Source organism: Aspergillus aculeatinus, assembly GCF_003184765.1.
Source record: "Aspergillus aculeatinus CBS 121060 unplaced genomic scaffold BO66scaffold_23, whole genome shotgun sequence".
Classification (NCBI taxonomy): domain Eukaryota; kingdom Fungi; phylum Ascomycota; class Eurotiomycetes; order Eurotiales; family Aspergillaceae; genus Aspergillus; species Aspergillus aculeatinus.
The window spans coordinates 156,167-178,874 of NW_020291492.1; the positions used below are offsets into that span (position 1 = coordinate 156,167).

At 54.6% G+C, this 22,708-nt stretch overlaps 11 protein-coding genes across 11 annotated transcripts; 6 read left to right on the top strand and 5 right to left on the bottom strand.

Annotated features, from left to right (window-relative positions):
• The first annotated feature begins 118 nt into the window (after window positions 1-118).
• Window positions 119-1,510, top strand: BO66DRAFT_428702 (amidohydrolase family protein). Its single transcript, XM_025650418.1, has 2 exons — window positions 119-1,226; window positions 1,279-1,510. Exons 1-2 carry the CDS (start codon window positions 233-235, stop codon window positions 1,437-1,439), a joined length of 1,155 nt encoding a protein of 384 aa, XP_025504118.1. The 5' UTR covers window positions 119-232; the 3' UTR covers window positions 1,440-1,510.
• BO66DRAFT_391818 (uncharacterized protein) lies at window positions 1,491-3,424 on the bottom strand. Its single transcript, XM_025647350.1, has 3 exons — window positions 3,183-3,424; window positions 2,733-3,122; window positions 1,491-2,670 (listed from the first exon to the last, which is right to left on the bottom strand). Exons 1-3 carry the CDS (start codon window positions 3,268-3,270, stop codon window positions 1,634-1,636), a joined length of 1,515 nt encoding a protein of 504 aa, XP_025504119.1. The 5' UTR covers window positions 3,271-3,424; the 3' UTR covers window positions 1,491-1,633.
• A 478-nt stretch (window positions 3,425-3,902) lies between these two features.
• Window positions 3,903-5,536, top strand: BO66DRAFT_391819 (putative cell cycle control protein (Cwf23)). Its single transcript, XM_025647351.1, has one exon. It carries the CDS (start codon window positions 4,114-4,116, stop codon window positions 5,425-5,427), a length of 1,314 nt encoding a protein of 437 aa, XP_025504120.1. The 5' UTR covers window positions 3,903-4,113; the 3' UTR covers window positions 5,428-5,536.
• A 26-nt stretch (window positions 5,537-5,562) lies between these two features.
• On the bottom strand, window positions 5,563-7,083 carry BO66DRAFT_349473 (YgfZ/GcvT domain-containing protein). Its single transcript, XM_025644682.1, has one exon. The coding sequence runs from the start codon at window positions 7,051-7,053 to the stop codon at window positions 5,650-5,652; it is 1,404 nt and encodes a 467-aa protein (XP_025504121.1). The 5' UTR covers window positions 7,054-7,083; the 3' UTR covers window positions 5,563-5,649.
• A 208-nt stretch (window positions 7,084-7,291) lies between these two features.
• On the bottom strand, window positions 7,292-10,336 carry BO66DRAFT_391820 (decapping enzyme complex catalytic subunit DCP2). The gene is made up of 2 exons (XM_025647352.1): window positions 10,008-10,336; window positions 7,292-9,932 (listed from the first exon to the last, which is right to left on the bottom strand). The coding sequence occupies exons 1-2, from the start codon at window positions 10,036-10,038 to the stop codon at window positions 7,411-7,413; spliced, it is 2,553 nt and encodes an 850-aa protein (XP_025504122.1). The 5' UTR covers window positions 10,039-10,336; the 3' UTR covers window positions 7,292-7,410.
• A 473-nt stretch (window positions 10,337-10,809) lies between these two features.
• On the top strand, window positions 10,810-11,749 carry BO66DRAFT_373959 (DUF4112 domain-containing protein; the record flags this gene model as incomplete). The annotated part of the gene is made up of 3 exons (XM_025645570.1): window positions 10,810-10,903; window positions 10,976-11,190; window positions 11,254-11,749. Exons 1-3 carry the CDS (start codon window positions 10,829-10,831, stop codon window positions 11,747-11,749), a joined length of 786 nt encoding a protein of 261 aa, XP_025504123.1. The 5' UTR covers window positions 10,810-10,828.
• A 60-nt stretch (window positions 11,750-11,809) lies between these two features.
• On the bottom strand, window positions 11,810-13,112 carry BO66DRAFT_85835 (uncharacterized protein). The gene is made up of 2 exons (XM_025653661.1): window positions 12,979-13,112; window positions 11,810-12,903 (listed from the first exon to the last, which is right to left on the bottom strand). Exons 1-2 carry the CDS (start codon window positions 13,062-13,064, stop codon window positions 11,871-11,873), a joined length of 1,119 nt encoding a protein of 372 aa, XP_025504124.1. The 5' UTR covers window positions 13,065-13,112; the 3' UTR covers window positions 11,810-11,870.
• A 164-nt stretch (window positions 13,113-13,276) lies between these two features.
• Window positions 13,277-15,734, top strand: BO66DRAFT_391822 (putative integral membrane protein (Ptm1)). Its single transcript, XM_025647353.1, has 7 exons — window positions 13,277-13,585; window positions 13,648-13,845; window positions 13,904-14,229; window positions 14,282-14,322; window positions 14,370-14,444; window positions 14,496-15,106; window positions 15,159-15,734. The coding sequence occupies exons 2-7, from the start codon at window positions 13,684-13,686 to the stop codon at window positions 15,435-15,437; spliced, it is 1,494 nt and encodes a 497-aa protein (XP_025504125.1). The 5' UTR covers window positions 13,277-13,585; window positions 13,648-13,683; the 3' UTR covers window positions 15,438-15,734.
• A 209-nt stretch (window positions 15,735-15,943) lies between these two features.
• BO66DRAFT_85877 (uncharacterized protein) lies at window positions 15,944-18,063 on the top strand. The gene has a single exon (XM_025653662.1). The coding sequence runs from the start codon at window positions 16,287-16,289 to the stop codon at window positions 17,970-17,972; it is 1,686 nt and encodes a 561-aa protein (XP_025504126.1). The 5' UTR covers window positions 15,944-16,286; the 3' UTR covers window positions 17,973-18,063.
• A 92-nt stretch (window positions 18,064-18,155) lies between these two features.
• On the bottom strand, window positions 18,156-19,381 carry BO66DRAFT_322576 (WD-repeat containing protein SWD2; the record flags this gene model as incomplete). The annotated part of the gene is made up of 3 exons (XM_025643771.1): window positions 18,156-18,934; window positions 18,987-19,212; window positions 19,277-19,381. 3 exons carry the CDS (start codon window positions 19,379-19,381, stop codon window positions 18,156-18,158), a joined length of 1,110 nt encoding a protein of 369 aa, XP_025504127.1.
• Window positions 19,382-19,793: 412 nt separating this feature from the next.
• BO66DRAFT_391824 (putative mitochondrial oxaloacetate transporter (Oac)) lies at window positions 19,794-21,533 on the top strand. The gene is made up of 6 exons (XM_025647354.1): window positions 19,794-20,011; window positions 20,079-20,153; window positions 20,237-20,366; window positions 20,423-20,894; window positions 20,952-21,097; window positions 21,154-21,533. Exons 1-6 carry the CDS (start codon window positions 19,995-19,997, stop codon window positions 21,244-21,246), a joined length of 933 nt encoding a protein of 310 aa, XP_025504128.1. The 5' UTR covers window positions 19,794-19,994; the 3' UTR covers window positions 21,247-21,533.
• Window positions 21,534-22,708: the final 1,175 nt, after the last annotated feature.

The window sequence follows — 22,708 nt, forward strand, 5'->3', positions numbered from 1 at the left end:
GCTGCTGGCTGCAGTATCTGATAAGTCATCTTCATGCAGGATGAGGTATTCAACTGCCCTGAGGTATCAACTTAGCCATGTGCGTGCGTCTTTCCCCTCACTTTTGCACCCTCTACCCCTCCATTCCACCCCCCATTGCCAGCCATTACTTCCAATCTCCCCCTCTAACCAACCACTACTAACTCCATCCAACTCAACCCCCAGCTCGACCAGCCTTCACACAAACGTAAACATGGCGCCTCTCATCGTCGACATCCACACGCACGTCTACCCACCCGCGTACATGCAGATGCTCCGCGCTCGCAAGACGGTACCGTACGTGCACGACCCGGCGGCCGCCAACGCTCCGCCGCGGCTGATCATCCTGTCCTCCGACGACGACGCCTCCATCCCGCTGGACCAGCGCGGCCGACCCGTGGACGCATCCTACTCGGACATCGAGGTCAAGCTAGCCTTCATGCGCCGCCACGGCATCAACAGCAGCGTGATCTCGCTGGCCAACCCGTGGCTGGATTTCCTGGCGCCCGAGGAGGCGCAGACGTGGGCGGAGCGGATCAACGACGACCTGGAGGCGACCTGCGCCGGGGTGAACCGCGCCGCGGACCCGGAGAACACGCGGGCGCTGCACGAGAAGGAGACGCTGTATGCCTTCGGGGCGCTGCCGCTCAGTGCGCCGAGCGCGGAGGTGGTCGTCCGGGAGATTCGACGACTGAAAACGCTGCCCCATCTGCGGGGCGTGATCATGGGCACGACCGGCTTGGGAAAGGGGTTGGATGATAGCCGACTCGACCCCGTGTGGAAGGCGTTGCAGGAGACCGACTCCCTCCTGTTTCTGCATCCGCACTACGGACTCCCCGACGAGGCCTTCGGCGGCCCCGAGGCGATCAACCGCTACGGCCATGTCCTACCCCTCGCCCTGGGGTTCCCGCTGGAGACGACCATCGCCGTGACGCGGATGTTTCTAGCCGGGGTTTTCGATCGGTTCCCCGGGCTAAATATCCTGTTGGCGCACTCCGGCGGCACGCTGCCCTTCCTTGCCGGGCGCATCGAGAGCTGCATCCTGCATGAGCGCAAGTTCGTGGCGAATGGAGGCGATGTGCCCGGTCCGCAAAGAAGTGTCTGGGATGTTCTCAATACCAACATTTATCTGGATGCGGTGGTCTACGGTACTGCTGGCTTGAAAGCCGCGGTAACTGCCGCTGGTGGTGCGGATCGTCTACTGTTCGGTATGGATTCTGAAAACTTCGCTGGTCACTCAACAATGCTGACTTTGAACAGGAACCGATCATCCGTTCTTTCCCCCGCTTGGCAAGGATGACGAGGAATGGCCAAGCGTAACCACAAACTATAAGGCTATCCATGCTGCCTTCGAAGGGGAGGGTGAGACCGTTGCAGGGGTCTTGGGAGAGAACGCGGCTCGCATTCTGAAGTTAAAATGAGTTTCAGACATCTCTGCAGCAATCAAATGGGGTTCTCTTTTGCCTGGAAAATCTCAAATAATCTGACTATGTATACGTGCGTCTTTAGCCGGTGTCTATATGTGCCACAAGCTATATTGCGTAAGATATAGTAGCTGTATGTTACCCTGGGTACCTGACAGCAGGGGTGAGTCCTATAGTCCACACCAGGGACATTATCCACCCAATGATGAACCTGCCACCAAGTCCCAACCGAGAAGTCTCCAAGTTTCTTGAACAAACCATTCCGATACAGATTGCTCAGGGATAGGCGTCGTGTTGAGGGAGATGGTCAAAGTATCGTCGTGGCGGAGAGGGCGCAAAGCTTCGCCGAATCTTGAGTCTTGACCAAATACCGCCTGCAGAAGAGTGCTTTGCAGTCTTCCTTTGATTCCTACCGCACAGTTGGTATCCTCAGGCAACAACGGTGAGTTCAGTACGGTAAGCAATCTTTCAAGGGGTGGTATGAGATGTTTGGCCTCTATCTCAGCAGCTAGGACGGATTCCTCGTCAAGCTGCGCATCCTTCAGGCCATGTGGGAGTGACAGATTAGTAGGGTCCCCTTCCAGATCGGATCGTAGATGGAGGTCTCTGAAGACAAACAAACAAAGTAACTCGCCAACACGACTGAGCAACACGTAGCTGAAACCGTTTCGTAGGTCTGAGGTCTTTGAGCAATTTCTGTCCAGTGAAAGAGCCATTCTGCAAAGTAGCAGACTCATCAGCTGGGCAATATCATCGTTCGTGCTTGATGGGTTCTTATCGTTCGAATGCCCTGTCTTAGACCTTTTCGACCTCACAGAGGACCTTGTTTTGGTCGCTGAGGCCGCAGTTGAAAGTTGCTGCTTAGCATTGAATCGGCAATGGATACCCAACGCTTTGATAACTGTCTCAGACAATCGAACAATGTGGAAAATGATCAGGCCACGGCCTTGCAATGCTGATTCACTTGAAGGAACCTTCTTCAATGCTCTAAGCAGTAGCTGGTGGGCGCTGTGTATGCTGTTCAGAATCGCTGATACACTTGGATTCTTGACAACGGACGCATCTCTCCCTTCCGAACTGGAACCAGCTTGCCGTTGGACTGCACGGAGTATATCGTTTTCTGCGACGGAGCACAGTTCACCTGTAGCAAGCGCAATGGCTGGAGTATTGGGACTTCGCTGCAACATCTTCTGCAGAGCATAGAACCTCCTCATAAATGATGCTGTAGCTGCACGAATCTTTCTCAGCTTCCGGACTCTTTTCTCAACGGTATGACAGGAGTAGGCTTACGCTCTTCAAGATATTCAGGTAGCTGACCGTCCAGCCCATTGGAGATATTCTCAGTAAGCATGCAAGCTCTGCTCTGTGTCTGTGTCTGTTGTTTGGACTTTTTCCTCGAAGTAGTAGTGCCAGCCATACTAGCATCTAAGGTTGCCTTCCGCTTCGTGGATCCTTGTACCAAGTCTTTGGGGACAGCATTCGAGCCATGCAATTTGGCGGTAAGCACTTCGTTGCGTTGTTCCAGCTCGTATATCCGGTCAAGGAGTTTGCTCTGTTCGGCCTCGGACTTTTCGTACGCCTTTTGCCAGAATGCGACACTGTCGAAGAACTGATCTCGGCTTGTGGATCGGTCTGTCGGCGTGGCTGCTTTGATGAATTGTCGAATGCGCGTAAAGTAATCTGATTGCTGTTTAGTACATCCTCAATTGACTGACTCAACTCGGGAACGTCTATGGCTACCTTTCATGGTGGTTCCGACTGGCTTATGTTTGACGAGGGCCAGCGCGAGCGCCAACTGCGAAGGTGATGGTATAGTGCTGTCGGCCATTCTGGAGAGCCAAACTAGAGCTGCTGAACGGCGAGTATCTCAGAGCAGATGAGAGAACATATGCGCGCTCCTGTATAGATTGAATGTATAGATTGACGGCATTTTATATGGTAGAAAACAATCATGTCGAAGGCTTGTAGTCTGAAGCATCGCGCCGGTCGAGCAGAGCATCTGGAACGGTAAGGAGCCGGGCATGCAGCATTTTACCCAAAGAGGTAATCACGAGAAGGTGGTACCTTAGCAGTGAAGGATTGAGAAGCAAGCCCTCCTCTAGCTTCAAGTATGTAATGCAAGCTCATTAAACTCTCCTTATCACCACGAGTAATTTGGAGGCACTGAACGAGTCCTCCGCATCGCGGGCTTCCGGTAGCACACCCCACAATATATACCGTGCAATCGTGACAAACAGAACATACTAAAGACGACACAACCTTGTAACAACTCGAGTGGATGGGACGCAAGTACAATCAGTCAGTGGAGCGATTATGACAACCAACGGGCGACAAGAGTTGACTGAGAAGGCTGTTTACCAAGACCATGTGATGCCTAAAATACATGTATGTATCACGGAGAAGTTAACTTAGTAGCAGTAAGTAAACAGCTGCTTGACTTTCCGCCACCGCCAACGACTTCCGCTCCGCCAAACAACCGACCCGGGCCATCCCATCATCTTTCCCTCTCCAACCTTCAACCACCTCCAACTAGAGGCTCCTCACGCCCAACGACGCGCAACAATCCGTCGCACCCTACCTACCCTTTCACTCAACTTTGATCTTCTACATTTACACCCTTTCCAAACCTCACAACCTCTCACTTTCCCCGCCAAAAAACCAAACCACCACAATGTCCTCCTCCAAGGACGACCTCAAAGCCCACGCGGCCTCAACCGAGGACTTCTACGCGCTCCTGGACATCTCCCCGGCGGCAGCCGAGACCGAGATCCGACGCGCCTACCGCCGCACCGCCCTGAAGTACCACCCGGACAAGATCGCCAACCCGACGCCGGCCGACATCGACAAGTTCCACCTCCTGCAGATCGCCTACGATGTCCTCTCCGACCCGGCCGTGCGGCAGCTCTACGACAACGCGCGCGAGGCGCGCCAGCGCAAGCAGCGCGAGCGCGAGATGATGGATTCGGCCAAGCGGAAGATGCGCGAGGATCTGGAGGCGAGGGAGCGCGCGGGCGCCGCAGGGCAGCAGCAGCAGCAGCAGCGGGGGGTGAAGAGGTCGTGGATGGGGACGACGGCGGATGGGGATGATGATGCAGAAGCAAAATTGCAGAGGGAGATTGATCGGATTGCGGAGGATGGGCGGCGCAGGCGACGCGAGGCGGAGGAGAAGATCAAGCTGGAGATGGAGGAGGAGGAGAGGCTGATGCGGCTGGAGGAGGAGGAAGCTAGGAAGGCGGCCGATCGGAGCTCGCAGAAGGTCGACCGGTCGCGGGAAGGCGGGGGCACGAATGTCCCCGAGCTGGAGCGCGGGGTGAAGGTGCGTTGGGTGCGTGAGGGCCGCGGGTTCGATCTGGATGCGGAGCGCTTGAGGGCGCTCTTTGCGCCGTTTGGCAAGGTCGAGAATGTGCTGCTTCTCAAGGACAAGAGGCAGCGGCTGGGTGACAAGCGCGAGAAGAAGACCGTCGCGACCGGGGTGGTCATCTTCGCCTCCATTGTCAGCGCTCACGCTGCTGTTCTGGATGGTGAGAAGAAGAAAGCAAGCAACGATGCCGGCAGTGACTGGTCGGTCGTTGAGTCGGTCTTCTGGGCATCGGGCGCTCAACCTGAGCTCGGCGCGGAGGCTTCGAACGGCACCTCATCGTCCGCTCCCGGCTCAGCAGCAGACAGCGCTCCTACACCAGCAGCAGCCCCCAAACCGTCGTTCAACTTCGCCGGATTGAAAGCGGCAGGCACTGCCAGTGCTGCCAAAGGTCCCGCAAAGGCGCCCTCCTTCGGTTCCTTTGCCTCCGCGGCCGCCAGCTCCCCGAAACCTGCCCCTACCGCTGGCGCTCCCAACGGATCGAGTGCCCCGAGTCTGGAAGAGTTGACCTTGATGCGATTGCGGAACGCCCAGCGGGAGAAAGAACGCAAGGCTCTGGAAGAGCAACTGCGAAAGGAAGACGAAGCCGCAGATGCTGCAGAGGCTGCAGCCGCCCAAGCCTCCTAAGGTTGGTCGCATCTCGGCCGCTGTCGGTGGACCCCTGCAATCGCCTAGTCTTGTTGTATATAGAAAGTTTTCCTGCTGTAGCATAGAGATACCCATACTAAAGAATTACGACACCCATACAAAGAAGTTGATCCGCTTGAACTAGCCTTCTATCTAAATTACACATGATCATTTTATCATACATACACTTACTGTACATCTAAAACCCACAGACAAGTGGAACTACTCATGCAGTCGAGCGTCCTCTTCCTCCTCCTCCTCCGCCGCCAACCGCTCAGCAAGCTCCCTCGCCCTCTGGCCCTCGCGAATCGGATCCCGAGCACGAGCCTGCTGCGTGCCGGAAGCGATATACTCCCTCGTCCACGGCGGCACGAACGCCTTAACCTTGACAGTCCGAATCCTCTCCCCCTCCGCCCCCTCCGACCCACCCCCCTCCACCGCCGCCGCATCCCAGCTAATTTTGAACTCCCGATCCGGGGTAAACTGCGTGGCCCCGTCCGCCGAGAGAGCAACATCCGTCATCATCTCCAACCGACACAGCGCCAGCCCGACATTCCCGACGCCAGCCAGGAACTTCCCAGCGCTGCGGCCCTTCACCGGCCCGACCCTGGAGATATCCAAACCCTGCACGCCGGCGGGGGGCGCCAGCAGCCCCGCGTCCACCGAGGGATCATAAACCGGGCCCCCCCGGACTCCTTCCGGTAAACTATCGGCATACAACTGCACCGGCAGGATACGCTTGCGCACGACCCCGGTGTGGCGGGTGCGGATGGTCAGCTCCTGGCCGACGTAGCAGCCCTTCCGGAAATCGATGGCCTGGGCCAGATCCATGTTGCATTCGAGGGGCAGCGAGGCGGCCCGCAGGATCTCCGTCTGGCCCTCGGCGACGCCGCGCAGCATGCGCCGCACCGTGTAGGACCCCAGGCTGGCCTCTTGGGCGCCCGCCTCCTCGAGCTGGCGCGCGAGATGCGTGCGCAGGTCCGCGTCGCCCGGCGTGACGAGTCGCAGCCCCAACCCCGGGGCTCGGGTGTCCACGCAGCCTGTGATGTTGGCGCCCACGGCGCCCCATCCTGCTCCTTCCTGCTCGGAGGCCGAGTCGCCCATGCTGTGTGCGGCCCAGCGGCCGTCGCCGTGCTGGGGGTTGTGGTTCTTCCACGAGGCCCAGACGGTGCGTTCGGTGGGGTCGAGCGCGCGCAGCTGCAGCTTGGCGCGGAGTTTGTGGCGTTTGAGGTGCTTCAGGAGCGCGGGGAGCTCGGCGGCGTCCGCTTCGATGAGCCAGCCCGGGTCGGCGGAGGAGGAGCCGTTGGTCTCGGGGGCCGGGTAGATGAAGGCGTCGTTCAGGATGCGGCCTTGCGAGTTGAGGAATGCGACGTACGAGCCTTTGCCCTCGGCGCTCTGTTTGACCATGTTCTGGGTGACCAGGCCCTGGAGGTATGAGGTGCTGTCGGGCCCCGTCACGGAGATGAGGCCTCTGTTCGTGAGTCGAGTATAGCCGGCTTCCGGCGGGGGAGCGGGAGTCCCATGGTCGCGGCGCGGTTGAGCATTTTGATGAACGGTCGTGGAGAAGTGTCGACCGCGGCTGATGCAGCGCGCGCACACGGTGCGTGAGGGACTGGACAGCATCATTCTTCTCTTTGCGAGGTGACGGTGACTTGGGGTCCTTGCTCGGCTTAGAAATGTGTAGATACGGTAGGCTGCTGATATCCGCGGATTAGGCGGTATGGGGAGGCAAAACAATCAACAGCCATGACATAATTCCGCGGTATCACGCAGCTGAACGGCCCGCATGCCAGTTATCATCACTGATTGGGAATCATACATGATCAACACTGTAGACAGTGGTCGATTACAATCAGAGAATAAACACATTTCTTATTAAGCAGGAAAATAACTCAAAATCTTGACGTTGGCAGTCGCTAAATTGAGTCCTAAAACTATCTAATCGATCCTGACCCTCATCGGGGTTCAGTGAGCTGAGTGAGGTTATTTTTTGCCCTTGGCAACACCTTCAAGAAAACCAAGTAAGAATGCCTTGTTATCAGGCGAAGCGACCCGGCTCGAAAGAGAGAACTGGCCATCGTCCGCTCCACTTCCAAACGGGGACGCGGCAGTAATATTCAATGGCGTGAGTGGGCTAACGACACCAGAGGCACCCGCGGTCTTGGGTGCTGATGTGCTAAGCTCGGCAGGTGAAACTCCTGGTGACGCAGGTGCTTTCCCGAAGAGGGACAGCAAGGCTTCTCGTTGGGCAGGCGTCTGACTTGGACGGCGGTCAAAGTTCACTTGAGGCTGCGACTCCCGCCTGGGAATGGCAGGCTGAGTGCCGGCTTGCTGCTGGTCTTGCTCGTTCACCTGAGCTTTCAAGGGCAACAGATCCACAATGTTCGGGTTATCGGAGCGGCGGAGAATCTGAGGCTGGAATGGTTTCGCCGGCTCCGGAGTGCCTAACTTTGCCGCACGGTTGCGCGAAGGAGCCCGGGATGACTGTGAGGATGCCGGCAGCGAGCCCGGTTCCTTCTTTGCAGATTGTGGCCTGGGCAATATCGTAACAGGCGACGCGAGCATTTGCGCCTGCTCGAGTTTCTTGTTTCGGCGATTCGATCCATTGACTCCTCGTTTAGGGGAGGGCTTGGAAGATGCCATAGACTGAGGCATACCTGACAAAGGACTGGGCACTGCGGAAGACTCCCGCAGGTCTTTCGTGGCCGATGGGACTCTCCGATGAGCTGCCGGATGCCGAGCGGGGCTGTGCTCCCCACGTGGTCGTTGCAGAATCTGTTTCCTGGGCGGAGAGACAGATTGGGCTGGCAATTCAGCTGGCCCCGGGGTTGGAGGAACAGAAGACCCTCTCAGCAAACCTAGGAGTTGATCCTGGTGTTGCGAGGGCCGCCTGTCATGATGCGCAACCTTCTCCGCTGGTGGGACTAGGCTCGCATTAGCTGTTTTGGGCGTCCTGCGAGAGTCGTCTTTGAACACGTTCAACAAGGCAAGAGAGTGGGTCGTAAGCTTTGGCGGTGGAAGCTTGCTTGCAGGGGGCACAGTCGCTCCCTGGATATTTGGCGCCTGGGCTGAATGAGAAAATTGGGGATCTCCCGTTCGTTGGTATGGAGCCGGGCCAGGTTGCGTCGCCGTGGGCAAGCTTGCTTGCACAGGATCGTACCTTGGAGGATTCGAGAGCATCTGCTCAAATAACGGCGGCATTCCGTGATGACCAGGTGGTGCACCTGCATGACCCACATGAGCTGGTCGAGCAAGCGGTGGTACACCAATGTTCGAGACCGGTGCACGAGATACTGGAGTCTGCGGGAATTGCACAGGATTCATGGGCACAGGGCCTCGCAAATGTTGAGCTTGCTGAGGGAATCCAGGGAAAGAGGCCGTGTCAGGGTAAGGGGGTCCCATTGGTGGCAGACCATCTGGAATAGCGAGTGGCGGCAATGCCTTGTCGGGTCCAGGGGCATGCGGAAGAGTATCTTGCGACGAGCCACTCCTGAGGAGTTCTAACAAGGCATTGGACTTCGAAGTGATAGTCCTGTTATCCGCAGGGGTGGCTACATTCGCAGGATTATCCTGGACAGGAGCAAGGCCGTTGATGTTCAGAAGGCGCTTGAGATTAGACGAAGCATCGTGAGATGATGCGAGTTCCGGCAAATCGCTCGGGGTGGCCAGCTGGGCAGGAAGCTGGCTAGGCGTGAAGCCATTGACAGCCTGGGGTGCCTCATCCATCGACAGCTCTCCCTCAGTCTGCACAAGGTGCCTGGCTCCGGGGTGCGACTTGATCTCAGCTTTCTTCTGCTGAGCAATCCATTTCTTCAGCGGGTGCATGAAAGGGGCGACCATGTAGAACTTGTTTGCATTAGCCACAACCAGCCCTTGCTCCTGCTGTTTGCTCTTTTTGAGTGTCGGCAACTCCGATAGCTTGTACCACTCGATCTTGCTGATCTCTTTCCGAGTACGAGGCTCGAAATGGGCGTCCTGTGGCACTCCGCGGAAGACGTACAGCCTCATGTGCTGTTCTCTCATGGTGATCTCGATGTATTTGGCGTCCTTCTCTTCCGGAACGAGCCCCGCCTCGCGTATATCATAGCCTGTCTCCTCGTAGACTTCACGGATTGCACAATCGATGTCTTTCTCACCCTTGTTGATTTTGCCTCTCGGGAAACTCCAGTTAGCACCTTTCTTCCAGCCTTTGACTAGGACCACCTCGTCCATGTCCTGGTTCAGCATGATGGCTCCGCGAACGGGTACACGGGTTTTATAAGCCAAGAACTCGGAGAAGGCGGTGATGTGGTGATAGTGCGACCATTGCGACATCAAAGGACAGTGCTGAAAGATGCGCAAGGCGAATGCTTTCAAGGATAGCGACGGAAGAGCCGGATCGAGCGGCCGGATGAAGTCCTCGTAGAACCATTGTGCCTCTTCGACTTGGAAACAGATACGTTCAACGGATTCAAGTTCCTCACGTGGTAGGTTGATGATGAAGCGGACACATAAATCATCCAGCCCTGGGGGGAACCACCGTGTCAGCATCACTCATGTCAGAGGCGGCGCAGAAGACCGCGCGTCACAGCCGAACTCACAGTCTTCCAACTGCATTTTTGTTTCTGTCATACTGAAAAACGTGATTTAGCATCTCAGCAGAGGTAAGTATAGATAGATGGCTCTCCAGATGAATCGGAGAGAGCGCTAGACAGAGAGGTGGAGGGGACAGCACAGCGCGGCTGCAGCTTCAAGGAAGGGTGCCTTGGCAGAGCGCCACCCCTGAAGCGTACTTTGGTGAGAGTGAGTGAAACAGGAATAGAGGCGAATCAATGGCTTGATCCCCAGGAATGAAGCTAATAGGGAAGCAAATGATAAAGGATAGACTAGAGGGAAGGTGACTCTTCTCAGCTCGACACCCGACGACGGCCTGATCAGGTTGGAAGAGAGCTCGGTAAGCACCAACAAGTCCGAGACGGGATCAATAATGCCCGGACGGGAGAGGGGGCCATTCGTTCACACGCCACATATTGTGGCGCAGCTACCCAGTAGCACCACAGTATGACATGTGGTGGTGTGGCTGGTGACAAGTGCCGTGCTGTGCAATTCAAAGGGATTACGTAACAGGGTCGAAGGACAGCCGATGACGTCGGAGGTTGCTCGTGCCTCGCGTCGATCGACGTTGAAGTCAATGACTGGTTACAACAAGCTTTTTAAACCTGCTGACCTCCTTCTTCAGCTGAGCATGATAGCACGCCGAGGAAAATTTCACAAGAGCGAAACTGTGTCTGTGCGGGTCATTGTATGAAAGACTATTCACAAATAACCCGAGACACCCTCTGCTGGCAGACCTTCTAGGTTTTGCAACCAAGACTCTCCTACACAGACTTTTCTGGGAAATTAAAAGAAACAACCACGAGCTATGACGACTAAGATTGCATCGCTTGTTGGCAAAAGGATCTTAGGCGAAACGGCCAGAAACCACTTTGGCCAGGAGGTAAATATCCTTCTCTACTTGCACCAAAAACTCTATCACAGCCCATGAGCTAACAAGCTTGCGGTTTGGCAGGATCCATACTTCGAAGAAGTCCCCGCCTCTCGCCTAGGACGAGCCTTCGGCAAAAAGACACAGAAGAGGCGGAAAGCGATACCGCCGGGATTATCAGACCACGACCAGAAAGTCCTGACGCAAGTCAAGAGAAGAGCATATCGACTAGACTACAGTCTTTTCAATTTGTGCGGGATAAGGTTTGGATGGGGAAGTGTGATTGGGCTAATTCCTTTGTAAGTCCTTTCGGTGATGACACCGAAGCTGACAGGCAGAAACTAACGCGCCGAGTACACTAGTGCCGGAGATGCTGCCGATGCAGCACTCGCCTTGATGGTCGTTCGGACCTGCGAGGGCATCGATGGAGGTCTTCCGGCAAGCCTGCGCATGATGATGATGATCAATGTGGTGATCGATTTCTTCATAGGACTTGTGCCGTTCGTGGGTGACATCGCAGATGCCGTCTACAAGTGCAACACAAGGAATGCTGTGCTCCTAGAGAAGCATCTGCGAGAGAAAGGGGCCAAGGCGCTCTCAAAGCATGGCGGAAGACACGATGCACCCGAAGACGCCAGTCTCCCCGAAGAATTCGACCGACACGACAAGGGCGCCATAGAGGAACCGAGGAGACATCGGAGCAGGAAGCACTCTAGGACTGACGGTCCCGCGATGCCCGAACCAGCAAGACATCCACAAAGGAATCGGTCGCAGAGAAGATGGTTTGGCGGCGCAGCCCCCGGCGATGACGATCTCGAAAGAGGCGTCGTCGACAACACGCGATCCGCTAGGCGCTGAGAATGAGCCGCGTGCTAGCCCGCATGAAGGATGCAGAGAGAGACTGAAATCCCATATTCGCAAGATTAGTATAATGTTAGATATCGCGCACAATCATATTTAATGTCTGCACTGCCAACTCTTAGCAGCTTAGATCAGGTCGAGATCGAGCACATGCATAGCATATCTGGGAAGATAAGCTGTCCGAGTGCTGGCCTGTGGCCTGTGGTGATGTCGCATTCGTCTTGAACATGAGAGCTCCGCAAAGGCTGCATTGCTGTTCGGCCGGGGAAGCGCTGGGAGACTGTAGTTTGCTTGCTGTTCTGGTCACATTCAACATCACACCAGGGTACTTCTCACCCTGCGTGAGCACGTAACGAACCATCAGCTCGTCGATTGACAGGTTCTTCGTGAGCGTGTTCTCCGAAACCGCTTGATGGGGAATAATGAGGCCAGAAAGTTCTGGGATGAAGCTAGCATAGTTGCGCAATTCAACAGTGAACAGGTCCCGGAGAGGAAAGTTGTACTCGAGTCCGAATGGAGATATCCCATCGCAGACCTGCCAGGTCACCGCGGAGCCGCGGCCCTTTGCAACATTCGCAAGAGTCTTGGCAGCCAACTTGCTGTCCGAATCTCCCCATACTATGCCTCGGCACTCCATTTTCTTTGCGAATGCGACGATAAGTCGATTGATAAGGATGTTGTCGACGTCCGCTTTGGAGGTTGCGCTTGTGATCGAGGAGCGAAAAGCTCCAAGGCGCGCCTGATTCGACAATGAAGTTTGATCCTCGAAATTCGCGTGCGCATACAGTGACATGACTTCGCTAATGCTGGGGTCGTAATCAAAAATGCTGTGGAAAGGAACGGTTGTGAAGGAGCAGTGAGGGAATCGCTTCTTGGCCAGACTGAAGGCTTCATCGTGCGGAGGAATCGAAGGGTTTATGGTTGACGGATCGATGGTTAGGACGAGAAGCTCATAGCCTTTGGGGCCATGCGGCTTGAGTCGCATGGTTTCGACTTGTTCATGCAACATGTGCAGCATGACTGTAGATGACAGGCCGTAGGAGAGAGGAAGTAAGAGTTTGCAGGGCCCATCTTGGGGCATATTCCTCCTAAGACGATAGTTCTCCGTGCGTTTGAAGGGCTTGTACTTGACAAAGCGTATATAGCAGTCCCTAGAAGAGGGGCACTTTCTGTCAGTCACTGCGGGCGGCGCCACTCCCAAACCAGATGCGATCCAGAAGACTTACTGGCAGACATGACGGCTGCGCAGAAGGAAGGCAGGTTGCGCATCGCGGCAGTTCATGCAGCGATCTGGAATCTCCTTGCCTGGCATGTTGTAAAATCGATTAGCCTAGTGAGTGAGTGAGACGATCGGGTTCAAATGCGGCGATTGATTGACAAGCAAGCAAGCAAAGCAGGGCAGCGGGAAGCCGATTGGGAAAACCTAGGCAGAAATTCTTCAGTGGCAGCACGGGCTTAGATAATCCTCAATCGGCGGGACCGTCAACACGCGCGGCTTCCCCGGTTTCAGGTTGTAGCCACGAATTCGTGCGATCGCTGGACAGTACACATTCTCTCCGAAAGCTATACGCAACCAACTGTCGGTTGTCCTTGGGAGTCTTTCTTTCTCCCTCTCTCTTGATTTCTGACAGTCTGCTTTCTTCACACACCCTTGTACCTTCATATGCTTTAAACCCGTACCCCATCTTCTGCGCTCGGCGAATCCGGAGCTCTGTGTATTGGCAGTAACCCACCGGTTAGCTCCTATTTATGGTCAGAATGAGAGGGTGGCTTCAGACTCTCGGCTTGACAGCCTTATTTGCGGGACATGTTCTTGCCAATGAAGTTGCATTGGTGCGTTTGTCCTCGTCCTACACAGTCTCCATCGCTCACCTTTGACATTGGGTGCTTTCTAGACACAAGATGAAGCCAGTCGGCAGCGATGCTCGGGAATGTACAGCCGCAAAGCATGGGGTGGAAGCGTAGACCCCTTTATCCTGACGAAATTTGTCCAAGACTCGAGTGCGGGCGACAGTGATCCCATTGTCAGCCTGGTGATTTTCGAATGGACTGATGAGAACCTCATCGGGCGGCCTGTACCCGGCGACTCCGATGTATGTCTCGAGGAGTGGCTTTCGAGTGAATATCCTCTGATCAACCAATGCTTTCTAGGTGATCGAAACTATCTGCGACGAAGCCAGTGTTCAAGCAGATCTGTGCAAGGAAGATCAGATTGGCTCGTTTATCCTCGCTGCGAACGCTACCGAAGCCGCCAAGTTCCCCATCATCACTCAAGCCGTGCATCTCAACAATCCGACCGCCATCAATTATCCGATCAAAAAGACCGGCTTCTATTGTGTGAGCACATACGGATACTCCGGAACCGACTACAAGGCCGTTGTGGAATTCAGGAATTCGTATGGAGAGCTCCCAGCGGCACAAATTGCAAAGCTGCCGTTCTATGGTGGCCTAACCATTGTCTATGCTGTGGTCGGAGCGTATGTTCATCGAGACTATATCGTTATTGAGGCATTCAGCTGATGACAATAGGTTCTGGGCTTTTCTCTATGTGCAGAATCGTCACGATATCCGTAAGTCAACATCTGCCAGGAAGTCGAACTTGACTGACATAGGATAGTGCCCGTGCAAAATTACATCACTGCGATCTTGGTCTTCTTGATCGTCGAGCAGGCGATGACCTGGGGATTCTATGGTATGCCGGATCAAATCCCATATATTGCGATGCTTCTCTAATCTTGAATAGAATATCAAAATGTGCACGGCTTGAATGCCGGCGCGAAAGCGTTGATGGTCATAGTAGCCGTTCTAAATGCAGGCCGCAACTCCTTTTCATTCTTCCTCCTTCTCATCGTGTGCATGGGATACGGCGTTGTCAAACCTTCGCTCGGACGAACTATGATCTATGTCCGCGTTCTCGCCATCACCCATTTCGTCTTCGCTGTGATCTATGCTGTTGCAAGTTTATCTATCACTCCCGACAGCGCCGGTCCACTAGTTTTGCTCATTGTCCTGCCACTTGCGGGGACATTGACTGCTTTCTACGTCTGGACATTGAACTCACTGAACGCCACCATGAAGGATTTGATCGACCGCAAGCAGAAAGTGAAGGCCATGATGTACAAGAAACTGTGGTGGTGCATCCTTGGTAGCATCATCGTGATTTTCGGCTTCTTCTTCCTCAACTCGATCAACTTTGCGGGACACAGTGAAGCCAGCTTTGTACCTGAGCACTGGAAGACTAGATGGTTCGTCTTGGATGGCTGGCTCAACATTGTCTATCTCTTTGACATTGCGTTCGTCGCCTACTTGTGGCGACCCACTGCGAACAACCGCCGCTTCGCGATGAGTGATGAGGTAAGTCTCCTGTGTGCGGAGTGTCAAGGATTGTCGCTGACCGAATCTGCAGATTGCCCAAGATGACGATGGTTTCGAGATTCGTTCGTTCGGCAGTGCATTAGATGAGGAAGACGCTCTCGGTGGCCTTGAAGAACACATCGGCCTTGAACAGCGTGGTGACCTGTCGCCTATCCCGCCGAAGCCTGTTCCCTCGGCATCACGCCCCCGGGAATCTCTGGACGGAGAGACCATCTTCGCAGTTGGCGAAGACGGCGACAGATGGTCGGATGATGAGGACGAGTCACCGCGCAACTCCAGTGAAAGACAGCGTCTTACCGGCAAACACTGAGTGGTCATGCCAGGGTTGCAGGGTAGCTCGTGGCCGCAGTAGGAAGGCGTTATGTGTGTGGCCGGAGGAGAGTTCCCTGCATCCCGAGAACCGTTGCCGTGTAGGATTGGAGGCTCAATTTCGCTTTAATTTGCTTGAAGGCATATCATGGCGTTTGGCTAAGGTGAATTCCCAGTGAGTTTCGTTATTAGCCTTTTTAATTTCTTTTTTCATTGATGAGGGATGAAGTACTTTGCTGTTACATAGTGTATAAAGTGTGTTTGATTCTAGTTCAAAATGAAGACTTGTGCTTTAGGATGTGGTCTATGTTGGAGAAGCTTGATAGGAATGGAAGCCTTACTCAGTAGTAGTATAAACCAGCTCCAGCGACAGTCTGGATAAGCCTGAATTGGGCGCAATGATTGGAATACTAGGCATTCCCCATCGACACGCACCGCGGCTCGCGGTATGTTAGTTTTTAGCTTGGAAAGAGCCAAACAGCCGTCATCTGCAATGGCCAAGCCCCGAGCAGCTCGCGAGTATTGTCTGACTTCTGCCAACAACCTCACATATCCAGCCATGACTCAGACATAGATTTCGCTAACCTTCTACCTCCTTCCCTCGACGCCCTCACCGAGTCCCCAAATCTTCTCTTGCCGATAAAATCCTGAGTATACATTCCACCGCAGACCTGAACCCCTCCACCCCGCCGCCGCCGCCGCGGACCTTAATCAGACCCAACCCAAACAACCCCCCCCCACCAAACCCAATAAACTCACCTCCAACACCCGGGAAAACCACCTACCACGCCAAACCCCCAAACCTCAAACCCCCAAACCGACCAGAGAACCCGAGCCCCAGCCCAACAAAATGGGAGAACCCAACCCCTCCGACCCCTCCTATCAATGCAGCACCACCAGCACCAACAGCAGCAGCAGCAGCAGCACCCTCACCATCTCCACGACCCTCGTCACCCGATGCCGCACCCTCCTCGCCGAACTCACCGCGCTGCAGTCGCTCCTCGCGCAGACGCAACGCAACCCGCAGATCGTGGAAGTGCGGTCGCTGCGCTCGAGCGTGCTCTCCGAGCTGCGCATGCTGGAGAAGCTCGATGCGCAGGTGCAGGAAGCTACAGCTGCTGCTGCTGCTGCCGCCGTTGCAGCGCCGGAACAGGATGATGCAGGCGGAAAGCATGGCGACGGCGACGGCGACGACGAGGTGCGGGCGCGGTTGACGCATGCGTTGCGGTCGTCGAATCTGCCGTTCTACGAGGCGGTGTGGGCGATTGCGAAGGGGTCGTGTTCGGGGTTGGTGGCGTTTGGGAAGCGGTTTTATTGGGGAGATGAGGTTGATAATTCGGGCAAGGGGACGGGGATAAGTCATGATGGGGCCAGGGAGCAGAAACAAAAGAAGAGGAGCAGCAAGGATAAGAAGAAGAGTGTGTTTGTGGATATTGTGGCGGATGATGGGGAGGAGTGGGTGAAGGTGTCGACCATCTCGGAGACGAGGTTGTTGTTTGAGATGGCGAAGAAAGGGTGGGAGGCGGATGATTCGGAGGATGAGGCTCCGAGGACGGTGCTGCGGAATCATGAGGATGGGATGGGGACAGATGATGAGGACGAGGAGGATGATGATGATGATGAGATCGAGCTGGTCAAGCTGGCTAGTGATATGAGGAAAGCGGCTAATGTTACGAGGGTCAGGTATAGAAGGCCGCGTTTGCGGTTCGTCATTCCTAAGATAGAGGAAGGCTCGAGTCCCGAGGTCGATGGTCTGCTGAAGGTCATACGTGGGTATGGGATCGATGTGACTTGTGGGGAGAATGTATATTCTTCGCAAAGCGAGACCACGCAGGCTGAAGCGCTGGAGAGGCTGCTCCCTAAGCCCTTCAAGCATTTCACGTCTACCCTAAATATGGACTGTACATTGCTGCTCGCGGCAGTCTCGGACTTGTCGCATTACAAAGATATTTCCACCTCCCCCATTCACCACAAGGCCATCAATCGTCAGATTGAGGTTGAGCACAGCCGCCCACTGCTCCCCACAGAGTTGTGGCCGGCAATGGTAGGCCGTGATCTGGTCTGCACCGAAGAAGCCGCCCAGAGAATGCAGGAAATCGTCAACATCATCGGCACCGAAACTGAGAAGCAGCGGATGAGAATATTAATGTGTCATGATTCGTTTGCTGAATGTACTCCGGAGGGCCTCAGGGAGGCCTATCAGAAGCTGTCCGATTATGAGATCCCTGCTGATTGGAGACTTCCCGTGGTGACAGTTAATGCGAAACCCACAATAGCTTCTGCGAAGGATCTCGCCAGACTTCCGCCTGTCTATGAAAAGGTCGAGCAGGTGCTATCTGACATCAACCACAGCGTGTTCTTGTACGGGTGGGCTGCCGGTGTGATGACGATATCAAGCAATCGCACGGTGGTCAAACAAATCGAGTCCATTGTCGAGAGGAATAGAGGGGTAGACGATAGTCTGGAGGGGCCTTCGATTTGGGTATGCGATACAGCGAGGAGTTTGATAGGGAAAGAGAAGGGCCGCAAAGACTAGATGATTATACTGAACTGCTTTAGACAATAGATCCCACCGCATGAAGGAAAGAGGGGTGTCATACCGGTCTTCTAAGTGTCCTTCGCTTCTATTCAGGTGCAAGGATTGGTAGTGAGAATGGCCTGTCATAATGATGCCTCGCAAAGGGCACACCGGCTGGCCGTTGTCAGTCATCAAAGACATTTACTTTTCCGATGGCTTGGAGCTGTCTTCTGGGAGCCAGAACACAATCTCCTTGTCGGCGGAAGCTAGCATGTTATAGCGGGGGTTGTATTCCACCAATGCAACTCGACCACGGTGAGGCAGCTTCGTCATTGGCTGCAGTAAGCCATTGGCATCAGGAGTCTGCTGCAAGTCCCACACCAGCACATCCGGTTGATCTCCAGATCCCCCGATCACATATCGCCCGTCTGGCGAGAAGCATGCATCACCCTGTCCGAGAGGCTTCCCGGTTGTGGAAACAGGCGCAGCCCGACCCGGGGATCCAGCCCTACCAACCAAGAATGCTTTCACGGAACCCTCAAAGGCATCGAGGATGAAATGCCCATGATAATCGGTACCCACAAGCAGGTATTTCCCGTCATTCGAGAACTCGAGTCGGGTCCATGCCCTGCCGCGCGTTGACGGCGTGTATCGTTCCTCGTGAGGGGCGAGATCGAAGGTGGAGAAGGGGGACTTGTCGTAATTACGGTAATCGTAAAGCAGAATGGAGGAAGTAGACTGCGAAGCAACCGCAATGACCGATGCGGATGGGTCAAAGGCAACGAGGTAAGGTGTTGCGAGCTTCAGCCTACCCTGGGCGTTGCGGGAGCCGAGATCCCAGAGGGCGATAGTGTCGTCCTTGGAGCACGATATGAAGGAGTCACCGCCAGGGGACAGAGCCAAGCACGTCACCTTATCAGTATGACCGGAGAAATACCGCACGTAACCTTCATTGTGTAGGTCGAGCAATCGCAGCGAATCTGGAAGGATAAGTACAGATCAAAACACGAGACACCGTGCTAAGAGACGTACCGTCGACTTTGGTGCTAGCATGCAGAACTTGACGAGAATGGTGTGTGAAGCGCGCCAGGTGAGCCCCATACTTCTTGCTGGGAACGGACTTTGTAGACTTGCCCTCCTTGATGTCGAAGACTTGAATGGTGTCGTCGTCACCGGAAGCCACCAAATAGTCACCCTGATCATCGAAATCCAACGACGTCACATAATTCGCAGTGTCTTGCTTCGGGGGCCGGAATGCCTATGAGAACAGGAATGCATTAGAGAAGGAGCGCGTACAGTTCTAGCTAGCTCTTATCACTCACCTTGGTCGGGCGAAAGCTACGAATGATGTCCGACACTTTTTGAGTCTGGACCATCGGCTGCTGCGTCGGCTGCTGCGCCGCAGGTGTGGATTGTACCTCCGACATGCTTGCGATTAGATGAGCAACGATCGCGTTGTTGACAAGATACAAAGACGAAAGCCTATTTTGAATATGGGACACAAGCAGAACTGTGCGCGCCTGTAGCCTGTATCGTCTCACGCTGAGGTGCTCTGATTAGAGCTTTATCGGAATTGCAGTGGTAAACACGCCTTCCCCAGCCTGTTTGTTCGCGTTTGAAGCTCTCCCGAAATAACATTGTTCCGCCCCGCCGGCTATAATCGGGGGCTCTTAAGAGCTGACCTAAGCAGATCGGCCGATGGTCGGAGGCCCCGTGCGGAAAATGCAGCATGTGGACCAATTGAGAGTCACGGAATCCGAGCCGAACGTCAGAAAGTCGGACCCCGGCTGGAGAGCTGGCCTGCATGAATTGTTCTTTTACGTTGGCCTGCAACTCTCCATCGGCTGAATAATGCCTGACCGTGTCACCGACAACTGAGAACATCTTACTCTCCAAATCTCACGCCTCGTCTTCTTGGGATCTTCTTGCCTGTTGTACAGCTAGACAATTCCGCCTTCTTACCACGGTTCAGATCCCAGCATTTTGCGCGCAAAGGCCAGTTGACTCTGCTCCGCTAGCGGAGACGATCCTTGAGCCGCCATGTCGACGACGACGGGGTTTGTCGCACTCACATCGAAATTGTCATTTTCGCGATCGCGCTGACTCGATCGACTTTCTATCTAGAGCTTTCCTTGCAGGAGGTGTTGCAGCATGTGGTGCGGTCACAGTAACTCACAGCTTTGAGACTGTCAAGATCCGGTATGATTGCACCCATGCGCTCCTGTCCTCACTCCCCAGCCGGCGCTCCCCAAGACACAGAGCTGACTTGATGGATATCCTAGTTTACAATTGCAAGGAGAGTTGCAATCCAAGACCGACGCGGTCAAGAAATACCGAGGTGTATTTCACGGTGTCAAGGTGATCTTGCAGAATGAGGGGCCTCGCGGTCTCTTTCGGGGTATTGGCTCTGCCGTACGTATTGCCCACGACGAGCAACAGGGTGTCGCACGGACTAATGCGCTTCTCAGTATATCTATCAAGTCCTGTTGAACGGGTGCCGTCTCGGATTCTACGAACCTCTGCGCGGGGGCATCACAAATGCGATCTACAAAGACAGCCAGGTCCAGTCCCTGGGAATCAACGTCTTCGCGGGTGCCACGTCAGGCATCATCGGCGCCGCGGCTGGCTCGCCATTCTTCCTTGTCAAGACCCGTCTACAATCCTTCTCGCCGTTCCTTCCGGTCGGTACACAGCACAACTATCGCAACTCGTTCGACGGTCTGAGCAAGATCTATAAAACCGAGGGAGTGAAGGGACTGTACCGCGGTGTAGGCGCAGCGATGGTGCGCACCGGTTTCGGTAGTTCGGTCCAGCTGCCGACTTACTTCTTCGCCAAGCGTCGCTTGACGAAGCACCTTGGTATGGAAGACGGGCCCGCTCTGCACCTGGCCAGCAGCACGGCTTCCGGCTTCGTGGTTTGCTGTGTCATGCACCCTCCTGGTATGTTTGTCCAACATTGTATTCGTGGCAGTGTGATCAAACTGACCCTTTTTGCAGACACGATTATGTCGAGAATGTACAACCAGACCGGCAACCTGTACAAGGGCGCATTTGATTGCTTGTTCCAGACCATTCGCACTGAAGGCATTCTTGCAATTTATAAGGGATACTTCGCCCATCTTGCCCGTATCCTGCCACACACCGTAAGTCCAGAGCAGAGGGTTTTGAAGTCCGGCAACCGATCGCTAACTGATCTCAGATCTTGACACTCAGCTTGGCCGAACAGACCAACAAATACATGCGTAGACTGGAGGACCGGTTCCTCTCCGACTCACTCAAGGCTCGACTCTAAATAATCGGCATTCGTCCAGCGACTTCACCTTACCATTCCTACCTTGCGAAAACATTTATAAAGGCATTTCGGTATATTCAATCAGGGATTACATGGTTGAGTAATGGCATCTGCTTGCTCGGCTTGTTGTGCAAATAAGGCGTTTCACCTTGATTAGTCGCGTGATGTTAGATATCATAGACCTCTAAAGAAGATAAATTGAGTTGGTTCAGAAGAGGCAGTCAATCGATACCATTTGCGATAATTCTGTGTGGGCGAGGGGGCAAAGATGGGACGGACACCACAAGCTCTAGGTGAAGGCTAGACAAATTGTATTCCTAGTTGGACCCAAGTGGGCCCTTATGTAGCCCAATGTTTACTCCGTAGTTCGCCCCAGTATAGACCAGGATTGTCCGAGATGACATCGTCGTAGCTCGCATGTTGTTCCTGTCGGATCGACAGCCCGAAACGCGACGCGTCGTGCACACACGGATTCCATCGCACGGCATACAGTGTAACTAGAACTGGGTAGATTACAAAGCTTGGTACTTATCTAAGTCAGCTCCAACTGATTGACCCATCCAGAGCACTACAGTCACACAGCACCTTTGAGCAGGCAAGGGTGTGATCCTACGCATCAGCAGTCAAAACACGGCGGACGCGTCTCGGACATGTCGGACGTCATCACCGACCGGACGGAAACAGAACTTTGCCCAAAGCCCACTAATTGGGGCCCCAGAGCTCGCCATGAAATCTAGATTGGAGCCAGGCTACCGCATTAGGATAGGCAGCGGCGCCGAAGGGGCCCAGAGAAATCCCGTAATTCCGTGGTGGTGGAGCAGGGGGACTTGGGAAACAGACCGGCGCGTCGCGTTCTGTGTGAGCACGGACATGAAAGTTGAGAAAACTTCGCCTCGGATTTACGCCGGTGGGGATCGGCAGCTGAGCTCAGCTTGATTGCTCAGGATGCCGTAAACGCTGCCTAAGCAACTGCAGTCATCTGTAAGGTACAGAAGACCGGTGAGGGGTCTAGGCATGGGAGGTGTTCATGGAGACTAGCTAGTCTGCAACACCATGGAATGTCTGATAGACAGCAATGGAGACAGCGAAATTGACAGCAGCACGCATTCAGGAGCGAGGATCGCGATCGATTCAATTTGATCAGATAAGATAGGGACCAGCATTAAGACCCGAGATGGAATAGCGCGACGAAACACGAACGCGCTAGGGTACGGAGTACAAGCGGCAGAGACGCCGATGGTGGTGAACAGCGCAGTGTGTACGGAGGTACCTTTCCAGGAATGTGGAGAGAGCTGTAAAACTTGTTGCAGGCTTGCAGCTGCTGGAACAGTGGAGTTCTAGAGCACCGGATGGACGACTGGCCGGTGGTCTGACTGGAGCAAAGCGAATGGCTCATGGGTCAGCCGTAGAGCGAAAATGGAATGAAAGACGTGTAGACGCGACGACATCAACAAAATGGGTC